Source organism: Prosopis cineraria, unplaced genomic scaffold (genome assembly GCF_029017545.1).
Source record: "Prosopis cineraria cultivar Desert tree isolate PC_DT_omini unplaced genomic scaffold, ASM2901754v1 PC11, whole genome shotgun sequence".
In the NCBI taxonomy this organism is placed as follows: Eukaryota; Viridiplantae; Streptophyta; class Magnoliopsida; order Fabales; family Fabaceae; genus Prosopis; species Prosopis cineraria.
Genome location: NW_026555342.1, coordinates 7395910 through 7414533, shown reverse-complemented (window position 1 = coordinate 7414533; position 18624 = coordinate 7395910). Strand labels below are relative to the sequence as shown.

General features: G+C 34.1%; 3 protein-coding genes across 7 annotated transcripts; all 3 read left to right on the top strand.

Annotated features, from left to right (window-relative positions):
- Positions 1 to 2662: 2662 nt before the first annotated feature.
- On the top strand, positions 2663 to 5719 carry LOC129285047 (E3 ubiquitin-protein ligase SINA-like 10). Its single transcript, XM_054920591.1, has 2 exons — positions 2663 to 3132; positions 4878 to 5719. The coding sequence occupies exons 1-2, from the start codon at positions 2764 to 2766 to the stop codon at positions 5523 to 5525; spliced, it is 1017 nt and encodes a 338-aa protein (XP_054776566.1). The 5' UTR covers positions 2663 to 2763; the 3' UTR covers positions 5526 to 5719.
- A 2366-nt stretch (positions 5720 to 8085) lies between these two features.
- LOC129285930 (primase homolog protein-like) lies at positions 8086 to 14204 on the top strand. Of its 5 annotated transcripts, none has more exons than XM_054921913.1 (13): positions 8092 to 8412; positions 8628 to 8764; positions 8883 to 8938; positions 9023 to 9074; positions 9161 to 9259; positions 10087 to 10167; positions 10901 to 10981; positions 11677 to 11742; positions 11884 to 12000; positions 12742 to 12789; positions 12877 to 12962; positions 13600 to 13660; positions 13944 to 14204. In XM_054921913.1, exons 1-13 carry the CDS (start codon positions 8250 to 8252, stop codon positions 14007 to 14009), a joined length of 1113 nt encoding a protein of 370 aa, XP_054777888.1. In that variant the 5' UTR covers positions 8092 to 8249; the 3' UTR covers positions 14010 to 14204. The 5 variants fall into 5 exon arrangements, 3 of the variants coding, with proteins under 3 accessions (XP_054777889.1, XP_054777888.1, XP_054777886.1); XM_054921911.1 differs by having other exon boundaries at positions 8094 to 8481; XR_008587428.1 differs by lacking the exon at positions 13600 to 13660 and having other exon boundaries at positions 8086 to 8481; positions 12738 to 12789; positions 13944 to 13996.
- A 150-nt stretch (positions 14205 to 14354) lies between these two features.
- Positions 14355 to 15150, top strand: LOC129285931 (uncharacterized). The gene has a single exon (XM_054921915.1). The coding sequence runs from the start codon at positions 14631 to 14633 to the stop codon at positions 14997 to 14999; it is 369 nt and encodes a 122-aa protein (XP_054777890.1). The 5' UTR covers positions 14355 to 14630; the 3' UTR covers positions 15000 to 15150.
- Positions 15151 to 18624: the final 3474 nt, after the last annotated feature.

Sequence of the window (18624 nt, the reverse complement as noted above, 5' to 3'; positions counted from 1 at the left end):
AATATTGGTTTTCTTATTGTTCTTTTGATTTTAAAAACAATGGATTGTATTAAAGAAACAAACAGTAATTATTTATAAAATGCATACGCAGAAGAGGGAATAGGGAAAATGTATTTGATTTTAGGAATTTTGTGAGGAGTGACTAAAGAGGAGAGTTTTTTTTTTTTTTTTTGGCCAACAGAAGATATCATAAAAGCAAACAAGAGTCTTACAAACAAAACAACCAAAAAGAACAGAAAAACTAACCAAAATCTCTAATAGGGAAATCAGAAATTAACAAGTTAAGCAAAGGAATTGGGGGTCTAACAATCCAATCTAAGGGACATAATTTCTTTAAAGAAGCCTTAGCAATCCAATTAGCTACCAAGTTAGCTTCTCTAGGAACCCACGAGAACAAGCAATTCCTAACAAGGTTCCTCTTAAAGAGGATATTCTCAAAAAAATAGACACACTTTCAATTAATAGGAGCCAAACTAGAGGTTAAGCAATCAATCAGACATTTAGAATTAGATTCAAAGAAGACATTAGAGAGATTCTTTGAAGCAGTAAACTCCACTACTCTGTCCATAGATAAGAATTCTACGTGAAGAACAAAAGAGGCTGGTTAAACCATTGATGAACCATCCACAATCTTACCATTACAATCCCTTACAACAAAGGAAGCAGCGGCAAGCATTAAATTAAAATTGAAAGCACAATCAGTATTTATTTTAATGAATCTGATTCAATGAGATTAATAGCGCTAACATCAGAGTTAGACCAGCCATTATCATCCCAAAATTCACATAACATATCATAAGCACGAGAGTTAACTAGGCAAGGGTCCATGTTAGCTTTTTCATACAAAAAGGAGCATCTAGACTTCTAGATCTACAGAGAGAACAAGCAATAAGAGCCTTTTGCCATTGATTTAAATTCTCATTAACAATCCAGAAAGATAACCAATGATTTATAGAGGAAATGTTGTGCGCAGAAATCCTCAGAGAAAAAGGGCATGCAAACCAGGCAGCCTTAACCCAATCACATAAAAGAAATGTGCTCAAGAGATTCCACAGAGTGGGAACAAATACCACAAAATTCAGATATGTTGCAGCCCCTTCTTTTCAAATTTTCAAAATAAGGCAAAGCATTTGAGACAATTCTCCACAAGAAGAATTTGATTTTATTTGGAATTTTAAGATTCCAAATTGTTTTCCAAAGATTTTGAGAAATGGAAAAGGAGGAGGAAGGTTTATTAGTCGTAACAACAAGATTTAATGATTTTGCAATCTTATATCCTTCTTTAATAGAATAAACACATCCTTTTCCCCTAATCCAAGTCCATTTATCACCCCTTCCAGACAAAATTCTCTGAACATTCATAATAGCTGTAACTTCATCTTTGGATAACCAATGCTTAATAAAATCTAAACTCCATTGGTTATTAACAATTAGTTCCTCAACAATCATGTCTATCCAATCCTTAAAAGGGCAAGGAGAGGAGATTCGCATGCCTGGTAGAGTGGGCACCTAAGCATCGATCCAAACCTTTGTCATTCTTCCATTTCCAATGCTTGAAAATGACCTATTTTCCAAAATCTTACGCCCATCCAAGATGCAAAGAGGGGAGGATTTGTGTGAGTAGGCTGAAGTTTTAAAATATCAAAAGAAAGAAAAATGGGCTAATTTGAGGGTTGGGGATTAGCCGTGGGGCAAGCCCAAGTTAAGCGTGTCAATTGAAAATGACCCACTCTAACTAAACTCTCATTTTTCTAACTCAACTCGTTATTGTTTAATTGGTTGATAGATTGAACCTACTGGCTTAATTTAGATTATCAACTATAAAAAAGGGAGTTTGTTCTTGATTAATAATAATGTATAAACTTTAGTACCCAACATAACATTAAATTAAAATATATAGATGACATGGATGATGAAGCACATGGAACATAGCCAATTTAGTTAATAAAAAAGCTTATTAATTTGTGAGATGAGTTAATAAAAATTATATGTAATACAAAACAAATCGATAATGTCTAGATTATTTTCACTATATCTTCAAATTCGATCATAATTTTTTTATGAAATTTTCCTATACTGTTTCAATCCCAAATGGGAGAGATGAGACATAAGAGAAAAATTCAATCCTTATTCCTTTTCATGATTAAACATGGATATAGTTGTTATAATCTCATTCTATAATATCCACACAATTATTTATATCAAGTAGGTACTATATATACTTAATCTTGGCCTTTAATTTAAAAGGAAAAAGAAAAGTAATCATGGGATATATATTTCAGTGAATTTATATGTTGCATTTTGAATAGATTAAATGATAGTAAATGACAATTTATAAGTTTTTTTAATATTACTATTTGATGATTGAACATATTCGAGCATTGCTAAACTTAATTAGATATAACTCTCACAAAAACATTTTTTATATTCTCATAAATTTAAACTCTGAGACCTCATATACTTAAACAAAACAATATTACTTATATCATTAGGACCACTTATATCATTAGGACCAATGCCTGTTGGTTATAATTGACAAGGTTGAATATCCCAATCATATAATTACGTATATAAAAATATTGTATAATATTTAAATTTTTATTTAATATTATTTTATATAAAAATCAAGAATTTCCCGTGCCCTATGCACGGGTGTATTGCTATTTGCTAGTATTCCAGAAAGAGGAAAGCCAGAGAATGCGTAAAATTCATTTGTTAGACTAGACTAGACCCACAAATTTTGAGATCGAGGATAGAAGAGAAATGGCGAAATTCTCGCTTGGTGGGGACGACGATGGGGGGGGACCCAGTAACCCGACCCCAAAGCGACGTAGGATTGCTGTTAGCTGCGGCATCGTCGGAGAAGACGAACGACAAGAGATCGGAAACCCAAGTGGAACAGAAGACGAAAGAGATGATATAGTGCAGGAACTAGAAGTGCTACAAGGAGAAGAAGATCTACGTAATGATGATTCTGGCAATTGCTTTGGAGCCAGATCAAGCAATTGCGGTGAAGACAACAATGTTTTCGCGCCTGAAAATAGGGATAGGTCCATTTCTGTCACCCTTAGCGACCCTGACGTGTTTGATTGCTGCATCTGTTATGAACCCTTGAGTATCCCTATCTTCCAGGTTGGTTTTTCTTGCCTATAATTATTTCTTTATCGATGAAGAATCTTCCTGCGCTGTTGCATATATGATCAATGGCTTGAATATGAGGCAGTTTGCACTTCCTCTTTGATCAGTAAACATGGGTATTTGCTTGTAGCTTCATGAACATGAATCTAAATTTTCTGATAGCATCTGAAAGGATTGCATCAGAAGCTTGGGGAATTTCCAATTTGAAGTTGTGTGTAAGTTGAGTTTCAAAGTTTAAAATTTAGATGAAGTGTGCAGCCAATGGTTAGTGGTTGTGGCTTGAATTGACAGATTATTTGTCTCGCATATCACTATGGGTTAGGATTGTTGGTGGCCTCTCTGAACAATCTGGATGGCAATAGCGGGAACCTTGCAGTACTCTTTTGGCTTTTGCGACCCTTGATTAGTTTTATTGGCTATTTTCTTAAGACAATTTGAATGCAAATCTTATTAAAAAGCTTATTCTAAGCTTCTGGTGAATGTCAATTGACCATGCTTCCGTGATTTTGCCTGAAAAATGGTTCAGGAATGTTCAAGCAGTGAACATAACTTTATTACTTGGTTACGTGCTTCCCTTTTTTTTTTTTTTTTAAGGATAACCGTGCATAGCCAAAAGTCTCGGCTCCAGAAAAGTAAAAGTCTTGATAGTATAATATTTTTATGGTAGCACCACCTTCTCTTCAGATGCATAGCTGTTTATACAATGGCGATGTATCAACAATATAGTTCGTTTTATGTTTCTGATCATAACAGAATTGTGCTACTAGAAATGTGAATTTTTTATGTGCTGCATTTTTGTCTATGTTCTCTTCATTTGCTGTAGAAATTTCAATAATCAACATATCAATATATTTTATAAAATCAGAATAGGTTTTCACCGGTGCTTTTATGTTTGTTTACTATTTATTGACATGACAGTTGATTTACTTTTTAACTGGGTGCGATCTTAAAAAAATTATGAATCCCTGTGCACAAGTTTGAGACAAGTTAGTAGAATATAATCTGTTGAATTTTAATACTATTTATTAATAATTTATCATGTTTTTGCTGTTTTTAATTTTGATGCATTGAAATGAACAATGTTCATGTTGGTTTTGGTTATCAATTTCCATGTTGCCTTTTGGTCCCGAACTCCTGATACTCACACAGAGAACACGCTGATTGTAACATTGCTGTTTGGCAATTTAATTAAAAGATCAGATTATTTGTTTCATTATGGATCACCAGCTTATATCTACTGAAGAAATTAAAGTATTGATTTCTTTCCCTGAGGGGCACGATGTATAGCTGAAACAACCATGCATTCATCATGTTTGCACCATAGAGGACATTTCTTTGAAAAATTATTTTACTGTCAAAAGCTGTTGAACTTATCTACAGGCTCATTGGTAGATCTCTAAGATGTTGATTACTTGTATGGTTAGTTGGTTTTATTTTTGAATTGATGCTGTCTTTTGAAGTACTGAAGTAATTTGGCTAAAGTACCACATTAGAGGTAACATACCATTGGAACAGAAAAAAAAAAGGGCAGGTAGGGAAACAATAGAAGTGTAAATCTTAACCTTGGTGACCCATTCCTCATCATAGTGATTGATGCTATTTTCCAAAGGCTGTTTCAGCCAAGATTTGTCTCATTATTTTTTTTGATACTTTATTCATTATCTGTGTAAGTAGCTGTGCAAAAAAATGAACTTCTGTTGGTTGCAGAATTTTAATTTGATAAGATGCTTTTGTTTCAGTGCGAGAATGGGCATATTGCTTGCTCTTCCTGCTGTGTTAAACTTGGGAACAAGTGTCCCACGTGCTCTATGCCTATTGGCTACAACCGTTGCCGAGCCATTGAGAAGGTGCTGGAATCTGTTAAGATATCCTGCCTAAATGCACAATATGGTTGTAAAGAAACAATAATTTACAGTAAGAAAATTGACCATGAAAAGCAATGCATTTATGCACCACGCACATGTCCACATTCAGGTTGTAACTTTGTTGCCCCGTCGAAGGAGTTGTCACTCCACTTTCGCCGTAAACATGGGGACTCTGCGAGAAATTTTACCTATAATTGCTTCTTCTCTATCTTCCTGAGGGTTAACGATGAAGTTATTGTTCTTCAAGAACAGAATGGTGCCGATCTATTCATGCTCAAGAATAAAGTGGGTGATCTGGGGAATATAGTCAACGTTAGTTGCGTTTGTCCCAATTCATTCCAAAAGGCATGTCATTATGATATTTTGGCTAGATCCCAGGGATGCTGTCTGAAAATACATTGTTTAGCGGAGAACAATCCTGGTCGCAAAGCTAATAATACTGCTCCAACAGGGTTTCTTTTGGTCCCATCTTGGTTTTTTGATTCTTCTGGACAGCTCAAATTGGACATTCGCATTAATTAAGTGATTACTCGTGCAGATGTCCAAAGATCGTAGTGTTGTATATTTGTAGACTAAAGGGAAGTGTCATCTCTTGATCTGTTCCCGTTGTAAAAAGTAAGGGGATTATAACAAGCAGATCAAAGAACTTATTCCTTTTGGCCATATCTGACCTTGTTAGAATTTCTGGCATGAATGCAATTGCAGTGTTGGTATGAGTGTGCCATTATATTGGCTTGATATGGTTGAGATTATTTGAATTGACTGTGTTTTAATATTAACCTCGTTTGAAAGGTGCAGGTCCATCAGATTATGATTTTTTTCTGGTGATTATCAAGCAATGTAAAAATATTGATACTAGAACATCCTCAAGAGAATTTGATTTAAGAGAAAAATTGAATAAAAAGATGAAAAAGGATAATTTTTTTTCCCTATTCCATCCATTTGGAAAACTTAATTGAATGGTTTTTAATTTAAATTATTTTGTAATTTGATTCTTGTACTTATAAATTTATAAATAGCTTCTTATAGTTTTAAGGTTATCAAAGTTCTCAAATTTTTTAGTTTAAACTGAGGTTTTGAAAATCGGAGTGAAATGGCGAGTTTACAATGGAAAAGTTATTCTTGGTCTTTTGGTTTATTAATCCAGTCTATTCCCACGATTTCTGTATCAAAACCAAACGTTTTTAGCACAATTTATCAATCCGCACTCTATTGCAGCTGCATAATGATAGCTTAGACTTTCAACTAAGAGGGATCATTATTTTGCTCTATCTAATTTTGGGGAAAAGGAATCTCGCTTTTCATAATGGTATCATTTTATTTCCTATAAAAGTGGTAAAAGAATTTCATCAGGCTTTGTCCTTATTTGTTAAATATTTCTTCTGTTTTAATTGAATTTTATCTTTCAATAAAATAGTTACTTATTTTCAAACTAATCTTATTTTTTAATATTTATTCTTATTAAATATTTTACAATAAGTATAAAGTCATTCATTAATAGAGGTACTTTTTTTTAAAAAAAGCAATGGTTATATCTTAAAAGACTAAAAATATTTTATATTTTTAAACATCTAATTTCTCAAAAAAATACTTTATATTTTTGAACGAATGGAGTATTTGTTAGTTGTTTATTAAATATTTGTTAGTGGCCTCAGCAAAATAAATTGTAGTCTTCTCTTCATCATTTTGCTTCCTCACCCTACTTAAGTTGTGATGCTGAAATGCCATATCCTTGTGTTTGGAATGTTAGAATGAGAAAAATATAGGATTTGAGAAACTACCTTTGTGCTTGGCTTTGTTTTATTGCAATTCAGTTGTTTTAGATAGTATAAGTGGAGACGTTCAATCATCATAGATTTCAATTGCTTCAACTTTCTTGTGTTAGAATGAGAAAAATAGAGGATTTGAGAAACTACCTTGTGCTTGGCTTTGTTTTACTGCAATTCAGTTGTTTTAGATAGTATAAGTGGAGACGTTCAATCATATCATAGATTTCAGTTGGTTTAGATAGGATTTGAGAAACTACCTTGTGCTAGGTTTTGTATTTGGGCTGCTTTATCATAGATCAAGGCCTATCTGGCTACCCCACAACATCATCTTTCAACAAAGTTGCATCTACTTCCAATGCTTCAACAAAAAGCTTTTTCACGGGTTATTAGAATATTACTGGTTCCATCCTTTCGTGCGAGACATCACCAATCTAATTATTCTACTAGCCTTTATATTTTCTTATCACCTTGTTCTTTAGACTTTTCCCTACTTATGTATTGTAAACTCTTGTTTGTTAATGTTATTATTGATCTTTTTTATATAAAAAAAAACACAATTTTTTTTATAAGCAAAATTATACATTTCAACAAGTATTTATCACAATTTTTTTAAATTATTTTTCATAAAATTATAGTTTTCATTTGTGAGATAAAACATTAATACAAATTTATTTGATTAAGTATAAGGATATTTTAATCCAGTTTTTTTTTAATTTCATACATAATTATTACAATTAACTAATTTTCTTATAGGTATGAATTAATTATTTTCTCTTATGTAGAAATAGATGGAGTACCAAACAAAATAACAATAAATATTGTTGCATTTCATTTCCTTCAATTATATTTCTCTGAAAAAAAATTTTATAAATAATTGAGATTTCAATGTTACATTTTTTGAATTTAAAGTTGATCAATATTGTGACGTGGTTGATTATCATGGGACCATTATTTTTTTTTTCTGAAAAGCTAACTTAATGGGATATGTAGCATATTTGTTTATATATTTAGAATTCTTTTTAAATTCTTTTGATGTGTAACGTAACAACTTCCTTAGACTAATGTGTGATGTTATCATCATAGCCCACTAACTAGGCCAACAAAGGTTCAGTTTTGAGATTACTTGATCACGAGCTATCACCCTCTCACAAAAAAAATAACTCAATAGGATTTGCAATGCACCCTCTCACATATCCAAATCCTTTCTAAGGTTCCTCTGAGAACATTGTGCTCTTTTTGGGAATACAATAATATTGATGTTGATTATCAATCCCCTCAAAATGCCAAACTAGACATAAAACTCTACGACTTGTTTTGGGCTTCGAGAGGGAAAGAGCGACAGGCCGAACACTTGAGTGGTTGCTTATTATACTGGAAGAAGAGCTCCCTTATCACTTCACTTGACGACGGAAAAATATCTATGCAAGGGATGCAAGGGGCTTGAGCCTATAGCGAATGTGATAATATAGCAATCAAAATGTCAATACTTCAGCACCAGTTCTTGTGTCGTCCTCTCACTCGATTCCTTTCCTCCAAACTCCCTCTCACTTCCAGGGCCTCGGCTTCACCCCGAGGATCATCATCGCTCAGCGTTCTGTCTCTTGGCGTAGCTCATGCTGACAACGTACCCAGCTCGCCATGTAATTCTTCTCTGGCGCTATTTTCTACCACTTATTTTATTGGGGATTCGCGGGGCAGACACGCCATCGGTGCGTTCTTGGTTTAATTTAATCTGGCTTTTCTTCTCCAATTTTTCTGGGTCGTCAAGTTGTGTCTAGGAAAGGATTGTAAAGGAATAACATGGTCTTCGAAACTCTTTGGCCATCTCTAACTTGATTGGTTGGGTTTTGTGAAGATAATGTGGAGCAGTTTGCAGAGAATAATCTTGATATGCCTAGAGTGGACATATTGAAGCAGAAAATGCAACTTCTTGGCATAGACTTGGAAAATTCTTGTTTGCCTGGACAGTACCAGAACCTGTTCTGTCCTAAGGTATCTGTTCCTATCATTTTTAGGAATTTCTGATCTACTGTCTGCACGAAGTGTTTGCTTTTGTCCTTTTTCACCCTCCCTAAAATGTTCTTCGGTATTGTCTATTTTTCGGTTCCAGTGCAAAGGAGGACAGTTAGGGGAGAGAAGTTTGTCCTTCCACATCATATCTGATGGGTAAGCTTCTTCTACTTGATTTGATATGTGGTGATAATTACCTGATTTTTGTAATGACTCAGTGATGGCCACTGTGTGTCCTAGTGAATTTGCAATGTGGAGGTGTTTTCGAACTTCATGTGGGTGGGCTGGTCAGGTAAAATAATGTGGTCCTGTCTCTTCTCAGTCTCAAATGTAAATCTTCTAAATTTGCCATAATTCTGTATGATGAGTTGGTTATAGGCTTTTGCAGGTGACAAAGAATTGTACCGCAGGATTGGTCAAAAGTCTTACGGAACAATGACTGAGGAGAGTTTAGGATTAGAGCCGCTTGGTCCTGAGGTATTCAAATGACCTTTTAACTTATCACCTAACAAATGAAAACCAGTTTCCCAAAATGAACTCTTTTGAAATTTTCTTTGCATTGTTATGATATCAGAGCTCTTTCGAAGGTCTCTTCTAATTAAATGGAAAAAATGTCATTATGTTACAAAAGGTGATTCCTCTTACAAATAATGTGGGCAGTAGTGTCCGAGGTGCATTCTGCATTAGGCCAAGCCGACGTCTTTTGACTATCTTTTATGATTTTGTTATTCTTTTTCTATTTCTCAGTTGTAGTGCCTCAAACAGGGGATCCACGTGGAGTTTTTAGTTAAGATACTGTCGTACCCATTGGAATCTTTTTTCTTCAACATTTTCTTTCCCCCTTTTAATCCAAGTTGAATTTCTCTTTGAGATTTATTCTCTTGCCTCTTTGTCCTTTGTTATAACAAGGGCAATATATGTTTCAATGACTCAGCGGTACATTTTCACCCTTTATGACCATAAGCAACAATTACAAATTTTTTCTGGCAGTTTGTAGACCTATTGTATTTTAATTATCAAACAATATTAGGTACATAATAGAGGTCTACAAAATGGAGGACCAATAATGTGGTTTGAAGAGCTCCAATATAGAATCAAATTACCAGGTGATGCTGGTTAATAACTTCATACATACCCAATCAGGAGAAAAGAAGGTCAAACTGCTGTCTTAAACGCATATCAATGTATGCATGCGTTATAAACAAGTTCTCTATGCGATCATGTGTGTGCCAAAAATTCTTTTCGAATTCATAACATTTAGTCTGATTGTTTACATGTTTTGATTTTCTACTTTCCTATTCTAGCTTATTGCATACTTCAAGGAGAGGCTGATATCAGAGAAAACTCTCAGCAGAAATTCTGTAATGCAAATGTCTGACAACAAGGTATTTTGAACTATGCCAATACAAAACCTCTCATTTTTTATTTTGTGATTACAAAAAATCTACTTTCTGTTTGATAATTTCCTTGAGTGTCCTTCTGGGTGTCTCTTCCAAATCACCTTAAATAATTTTCTATAGTTTTACTTTGTTAGATGCTGTGCCAACTTTTCCTTGTATATTATCATTATGAATATTGTTTTTTCCTTCTTGTATGACCATACATCTAACTCAACATCCTCATCTTTGCTATCCTGATTATTTTCTCTTAATATCCTTTTAACACACAACTTTCACTACCATATAGCATCCTTGGTCATATAATAGTTTGGCAGAACTTCTGTTTAACCTTAGTATGTACTTTATAGTCGCAAATGACTCTTGATGCCTTTTTTCCATATCAACCACCCAACTTTTATCCTTTGCATAACATCTCCATCAATTTCACTGCCATCTTATAATATTAATCCTAGATACTTAAACTTTGACACTTTGTGATATGGTATGATCTCTAAGTTTACCTTTTCGTTATTGTATGGTGAAGTGCACACAAAATTTGCTTTCAAAAAGTCTAGGCAAATCTGACCAAATTGTTCGTGTTCAAGGATATACAATTGCATACTAGTGATTTGAAGTAGTGAAATTCAGACATTTAACACTTTAAAGTTTAACCATGAAAAATGTGTTTAAATGTATTTGCAAATGAGAAAATTCTGATTACTTTTTAAGTTTTCTGTAGAATGTAATCGCTTTTACTTACAAACGGAATGGGTTGCTTGTTGGCTGCAAATACCGAACTATGGAGAAAAGATTTTGGCAGGTAACTTTGAAATTCTTCTGCATTTAGTGTTCTTTGTCTAGCCGTGCCTTTGCATTCTCACTATGGTGTCCCTAAATGATCGAGTGAATTTTCTGAGCTCATCATTTCAGATTTAGATTCCTCATCCTTCAGATAATTTAGAAAGTATCAAACTTGCAGTGTTAACCGGATAAGTGGGTACCACTTGTATAGTGGCTGTTGAAAACACATTTCAAGCATTAATTTTTACAATTAAAGGAGCAGATGAAAATTTATCACATTGTCAGACTTGTCTCCATTCTTCATTTTAATAGAATTTTGCTAAAATTGACAACTGAAATGGTACAGAGTTAAAGAAAGGGAGAAGTCTTGTTGCTTTGGACCTTTACTTTTCCTGAACCTCTATTTTTGGGTGTATAATAGATAGGCATCTCAAAAAAGATTCTTCAGTAACCATTACTCCTTGATTCTATAACTAATGGCCAATCAACCCTTTAAGAATCAACAGCCAATAGTCACATTTAATCATAGTAGATCTAGCATTATGGCCAATTGAATAAAGGTCCGTCTATGAAACATGTGAGCTTGTGAGTATCTTCTTAAACCTTGGAATTTATCAACTTAGTAAATTTACTTTTATGAACGTGTCAATTTGAAAATAATATTTTGATAATAATAATCTGATGTGCGTTGCAAATGCTGAATTTGATGTACAGGGAAAAGGTACAGACAAGATATTGTACGGACATGATGACATCAGTGATGCAGCTGAAATTATTATTGTAAATTCCATGTGGTCATTTTGCCCATGTCTTCATATTATCTGAATTACACATCTTTAGATGTCACGTTGCCACTCTCCAAGATAAAACAATTAAAAGAAAAGAGATGAATATTGTGATACAATCTCGTGCTGATTTTAGGTTGAAGGGGAAATAGACAAGCTTTCATTGGAGGAGGCTGGCTTCCGAAATTGTGTAAGTGTCCCAGGGGGAGCACCATCAAAGGTTTCCTCAAAAGATTTGCCACCCGTAGAAAAGGTTTGATTTCATATTGGAACTTGTCAGGACTTGGGATATGATGCTGATTTTAGTTTTTAAGGCAATATGATTCGCAAACTAATTTTTTGTGCATAAAAAGACGGGAATTTGATTTGTGCCTGTTGAGAGTTTATGTTTATATTATATTCCCACTAGTCTAGATCATGCGCAGGTGCTTCTTCTTGTTTTTTTTTTTTTTTTTTTTATCATTTTTTGGTGTATTTCAATAACCTTATACACACACTTAGCTTTTTCATTGACAATTAATTTTTAAATTAAATTGTCTGTTTAAAGCACTCAATCTGCATTCCTAATGAAATGCGCTTCCCTCTGCTCCCCCCCCCCCCCGGGGTCAATGAAGAAATCATATTTACTGATGCCTTTGTGTAAATTGTACACGTCTATCCCATCTTTGACTCTGATGTTTCTGTCTATGAAAATGGACTATAGACCCTTTTATGATTTTGTACAAAATTGTTTTTTTTTTTTTTGGGCAACATGGAGGCCTGTGAAAATCATACACATTGGTACACATTTTTCCTATGATAGTACAAAAGTGCAGAAAATAAACTGCGCAATAAGTAACTTTTCATGACTTACTGTCCATTCCATCTCTATCTATTGACATCCTCCTTTGAGATTTCTATATTTTCTGTTCTTTTCATTGTATATTTAGTAAATTGTCGATTAACTTATCCATTCAATCTATTAATTTGTATACCAATTTCTTAATTAAGCCAGGATACTGGATATCAATACTTGTGGAACTGCAAAGAGTACTTGGATAAGGTTAGTGATATGGTTTCTTCCCTTCCAATAGTATCTTGAAACAGAATTAAACACGTAAGTAGTTTCTCTTACTCTCTGTTCTTATAGGTAGATCGCATTATCTTGGCAACCGATAGTGACCCACCAGGTCAAGCTTTAGCTGAAGAGTTAGCACGTCGACTTGGGAGAGAAAGGTTATATAAATGCAGTAATTTATTTTTCATGATATATTGAGGGTGTACTGAATGGAAATGTATACTTGGGACTTTGATGTACAAATGTGCATGGGTAGATTGCTCCCCTCACCCACAGCATGGCTATTGAGGATCAAATGAGTTAAAGGCGACTTAGAGATAAATAACCCACTGCTTCATGCGTCAAATTTAAGTTTCATGTGACACATGTTAGAGATAAATAAAAAGATAACTTAACTATAGGAAGTAGCTACCGTATGCCCCTATGGGACTTCATTATACCTTAGTGCCTATAAATTCCTATATGTCATGCACTGAATTCTGTTGATGAAATATCTTTGCTAATTTTCTTCTTGCCTTCTATCATCATGCCTGATCATAATTTGGATAAGGTGGGGTAAGTCGTCTATGCTCCATATCTAACTAATGAGGTCAAGATTCCTTCCCTTCGGAATGAAACAATTTTACTGGAACTGAGGATATATTCGACGCTTTTTGTGGTCATGCTTTCTTTATGGTTCACTGAACTTGAGGCTTGCGGGCTATAATGCTCTGTTACTTGTAGGCTTTGACTTATTTACTGCTCCCTCTACTTCATTTTATTTAACGTTGTGTGCTTTTTTCCCTTGAACTTCAGGTGTCGGCAAGTACATTGGCCAAAGAAAGATAAACAAAGCTTTTTCAAAGATGCTAACGATGTAAAACTGTGGTTTTTCATGTCTATTTCTTTTCCCCCTCTTATGATATTTGTTGTAGAATAGGACGTTGACAACTGATTAAATATGATGGAATATATTATTCCCTTTGTGGGGTCTGGAAAGTTACGTTTCAGTTATGGCTTTTTGAGCATCATAGAAAATGAATCTTTCAGGAGTCAATTTAATTTAATATAACGCTGATGCTTTTTGCCTGTCAATTGTAAATGCAAAAGATATTTGTCTTCAGGATATGCTAATCAACTTTTGTGGCTGATGGACACAGGTTCTGAAATACATGGGAGCCGGTGCTTTAAAGAGAATAGTTGAAAATGCAGAGCCATATCAATAACCGTTGCACAAAGGGTTACGGGTGGTATCAGCGTTACGATAGAATTATAAGAAGGCTTCACTATTATTTTCAAGTGCGGATGTATAATCTGTAAGTTGATAACTGATATAGGGCTTTTTTACATTCATGTGCAGCAACTGCAACTACACACACACTATATTAATATATTAATTGACTCTCTCTCATTCGATATTATTTCGTTTTGTTAAAATCACATTTGTATAATTTCCTGTTAAGCCTTAGGATATGCATACAAATAAATATTTTGTGACTCGACACTATGGTTAATACATGTATTTTAAATTGAATATAAGGAATTATTATTTGTAAAGATTGGATCATAATTTCCATGCTACCATAAAAAAATCACATACCTGGATGTATAAGTCAGAATATTAGATAAAATAATTAAGGACTAATTATTATTAAGTGAGAGCGTTCAGCTCTGGAATAGATGGCCTCAAAGTCGGGGTTAGCCGGTGCGGTGGGGATAAATTTGGGTGGGTTCATTTGACTCAAACCAGTAGGAGCTAGTGAGGCAATGAACAGGTGTCAAGCTCAGGAAGGATCTTCACATCTTTCACCGCCATAGGACAGAAGTTGGATATTTATGTTGTGGCCATGGGCCATGGCAGAGCAGTTAGGCAGAAGGAAGAAGAGGAAATGAGTTCGAGGGGTGACGGAGGAGGATGGTCCATAAGCGCACCACCAGCGCAGGTGATAGCCGTTGCAGGCATCGTGGGGTTCTGGCTGTGGTTCCCATGGCACCCAAGCAGCAACAAGGCGAGCAGCAGCAGCATATACATGAAGATTCTGCTGCCGCTTCTGCTGATGTGGATGGCTTACTCTGTGTTAAGATATGGACGCCTTTGCCTTGTGGCTGAGGCACCCAAGCTGAGTGCCGGTCGTGGTGGCGGCCACTCGCCTTGGGGCGTTGCTTTCTTGCTTCTCTTGCTTCTGCTTTTGATATCATACCACCCCAATTGGTAACTTTTCACATCTCTTGTTCCTTCCCTTCACAACACTTACTGGAATAGCGGGTTTTGCAGCTTTTTCTCTTTACTCCTTTTGTTTGCTACTGTTATGCTTACTTCATGTACAAAGGCTACGTTTAAATGTGGTAAGTTATTTCCTTTTGCTCTCCCCTGTTGTGTGAAACAAACTCGGTGCGCATTTATAAATAAAATAATTAAAAGGTGTAAAAAAGAAAATGACAGTCCTCCCCAATTCTTCGAAACATATGGTTTGGGTTTTGCGCTCTCCACTGAATACTCCTGATGCCCCATGATATATTTACTTAGTATGGAGGTGGTTGTTCAAATGTTGCAGAGGTTCTGGTATGATGGATCTCCACACAATTATTTTGGCTTGAAACAAAGTGCATAGCATTTGACAGCTCGAATAATGATATTGGGAAATCAGTCGCTATGTTAATTAATAGATACACAATCATGATTTTGTAAAGATATTAATTAATCTTCATCAGTACAAAGATTGAAAACCTACTTGTATAAATAAATAAGGATTAAGGGTTAATTTTATTTTTAAATTATTTACAAAATATTATAAATATTTTTAAATTTAATTATGGATCATTTATATTTTTTAACCTTCAAATTTTTTTGCTTCGTTACCTTACCGCTTAGTCAATATATTTTGACCATTTGTGGTTTTGTGGGGTCCATGATTTTATGCAAGCCATGTATGTACAGCTTTCACTTTTTAATATTTTTTATAATAAAATATTTTACCTGTGGGTCCTACTTTCATGTCTTCATCCCATTCCTAAACTCTCATCCATTGCCTCTCTGTCCATCTTCTCTCACCCCTCTCCCCTTCATTCCCTCTCTTTCTGGTCTCTCCTCTCTCTCCTTCATTTCATCTCTTCATGGTCTCCCCTCTCTCTCCTCCTCACATTCTTCCACTCAAACTTTCCTCTCGACTCTATTCACTTTGCTTCCTCTGCCTCCAAACTACGTTCCTCTCATGCATAGCTCCATGTACCCTCGTCCGTTCTTGCACCTTGGCGCACAAACCTGTCTCGGATCTCTATGCATTCGAGACTCAGATTTCGAGCAACTTGAGACCAACCTCCATCATCTTCAACGCCTTGACCAGCTCAAGAGCAACGCCTCAACAAGTCATCGTCCACATCCTTTGAGGTACTTGCTGCTTATGTGTGGAACACGTTCGTGTTGGGGTGTGGTCAAAGCAATGCGAATGAGTGGGAGGAGAAGGGTATGGGGTACAGGTCAGGTTTGGTGAAGAGGACGAAAGAGTAGAGCTGAATTCGAGAGAGAAGGAATGAAGATGAGAAAGAGAGGAGAGAGGGAAAGGAGGGAGAGGGAGGCAATGACACCGTGAACCATCACCTAACTAATCAACAACAGAGAAAAGGTCGCTAGACTAAACACCATTGAAGGAGAGAGGATGAAGGAGGAGTGCTGTTTACGACGGCATTAGGCGTTGACAACATTCTTCACTCTCTCTCTGTGAAGTGGAGGAGGAAAAGAGGAGGTGCGTGGCTCTGCACCAAGCAAAAGAATGAGACTCGATTTACTCCTTCACAGCAACAAGAACAAAGGAGGCAGAAGACACATCACTAGCCAAGAACAAAAATAAAGAAAAGACTGACAAAACTGTTGAATAGTACTAAAATTAATAAAAATTAAATTTTACAGTAAAGTGCAACTTAGATTATCTCTCTAAGAATTAATAGAGTAATTATTTAAATTATGATTATGAAAAGGTAAATGATGGGATTTTTTTATAATGAAATTAATTAAAAAATCTAAATTAAAATTAGATAAATAAAGAAAATTCAACTATCAAGCACAAGCAGCGCAATCAATTACAATCCAATCATCTAAATTTAATCTTCCTCGTCCACCAAATAAATCAATTTTATTTACCTTTATTATTCTAATTTTATTATATATTTTTCAAATTATCATTCAAGAATTAAACAAGAGATTAAGTTATAGATTAATTGAGAACTCCTTTAACCTATAACCTAACAACTGTTCTATGTTAGTCATACCAGAAACAAAGCATGGATAATCACCCAAGCTAGGCCAAATTACTCTTATAATGCTATATCAATCGATTATATCAAGTAAAACTTCAGATAAAATTTATAACTCAAAAATTATGCAATAAAGCTACTTTAATCAGTAATAGTAATTAGAAAATAAAATTTAAAGGTAGAGAGAAAAAGGAAAAATTGGAATAAAGCTAAAATAAAATTTTTCCTGAATATTAAAGACTCTGATTAAAATTAAGGATCATAGTTTGTGATTGATCACACTAAAAAAAAGACTCTGATTAAAATTAAGGATCATAGTTTGTGATTGATCAAACAATATACTGTGCGAAGAAGAGAAGCCATCGCCTCAGAATTGGAGAACGGGATTAGAAGATGAAGAGTGATCCTTTTCGGTCCTTCCTCCGTGACGCGTTCATTCCTTTTATATATATATATATATATATATATGAGTGATGCGTTTTCTTCTTGTTCTGCGTCTCTCTTCCTTTCTTTTATAATAAAAACTAATAATTTATTAAAAAGATAAAACTACTTTAAATAACTCTAATTAAAAATTATACTAAACCCAAAATAAATTCAAATAAAATTTTAAAAATTTGATTCTTAATTTGATCTCCAAGTATATCCATATTCTTTTTATCCAATATATTCTCTATCAATATCTTTCAAATTGAATTTAAAAAATCTGTACAAATAAAATAAAATTAAATAGCACCTGTGCAAAAATATTAAAAATATTATTTATATTTTAAAATCAAAGATTTAGTTAGTTAAAATTTCAAAACTGAATATTGGCTAATAAAATTAAATAATATCTAATTAAACTCAATTAGCTTCAAATAAGTATTTAAAAGTCTAAATTAAAAAGATAAAAATATATAAAATTATCATTTATCAATTCCCCCATATTTAGACTTTTGCACTCTTAGGCAAAACTTAAATCTCAAAATGCAAGAAAAAAAATGTGGAAGCATCAAAGAATAAGAAACAATCATAGCTCTCCAACATTTTAACATTATAATCAATATCTCTTATATCCAAAATAACAAGTATCATGGCAATTTTATTTGATAAGAATAAATTAAGCAATAGCCCCTCACAAAGGTCAAGTGTTTAACTCTTAACTCTCAAATGTATATAGGTAAGTGTTTTACTCAAGTTTTCCTATCAAAACCTCACTACCATAGGCTTGTTTATCATTTAAGTTTTCACTATTTATGTCATATGCAATACAAAAATCAATAGGACTTTACTTTAGATTGTAATGGGGCTTAGGTAAAGGTATGATATAGAAAGAGGAAAATAAAGGCTAATAAACTTTAGGATAATGAAAAGCATATTTGAAATGAGATATATATAAAATGAAAGAAATAAAATAAATTGATTTAGGTTTGTTTTTCTCTCTTTATTTTGTTTTCATTTCCTTTGCTTCATGCACCTTTTTATTTTTTATTTTTTGATATTTTTTTTTGCTTTTTGCCTTTTATGCTCTTTCTTTCCTTTTTTTTTTTCCTTCCTTCCTTTTTTTTCTTTCTTTACCTTTTGGCTCCCTCTCTCTCTTTTTTCAAA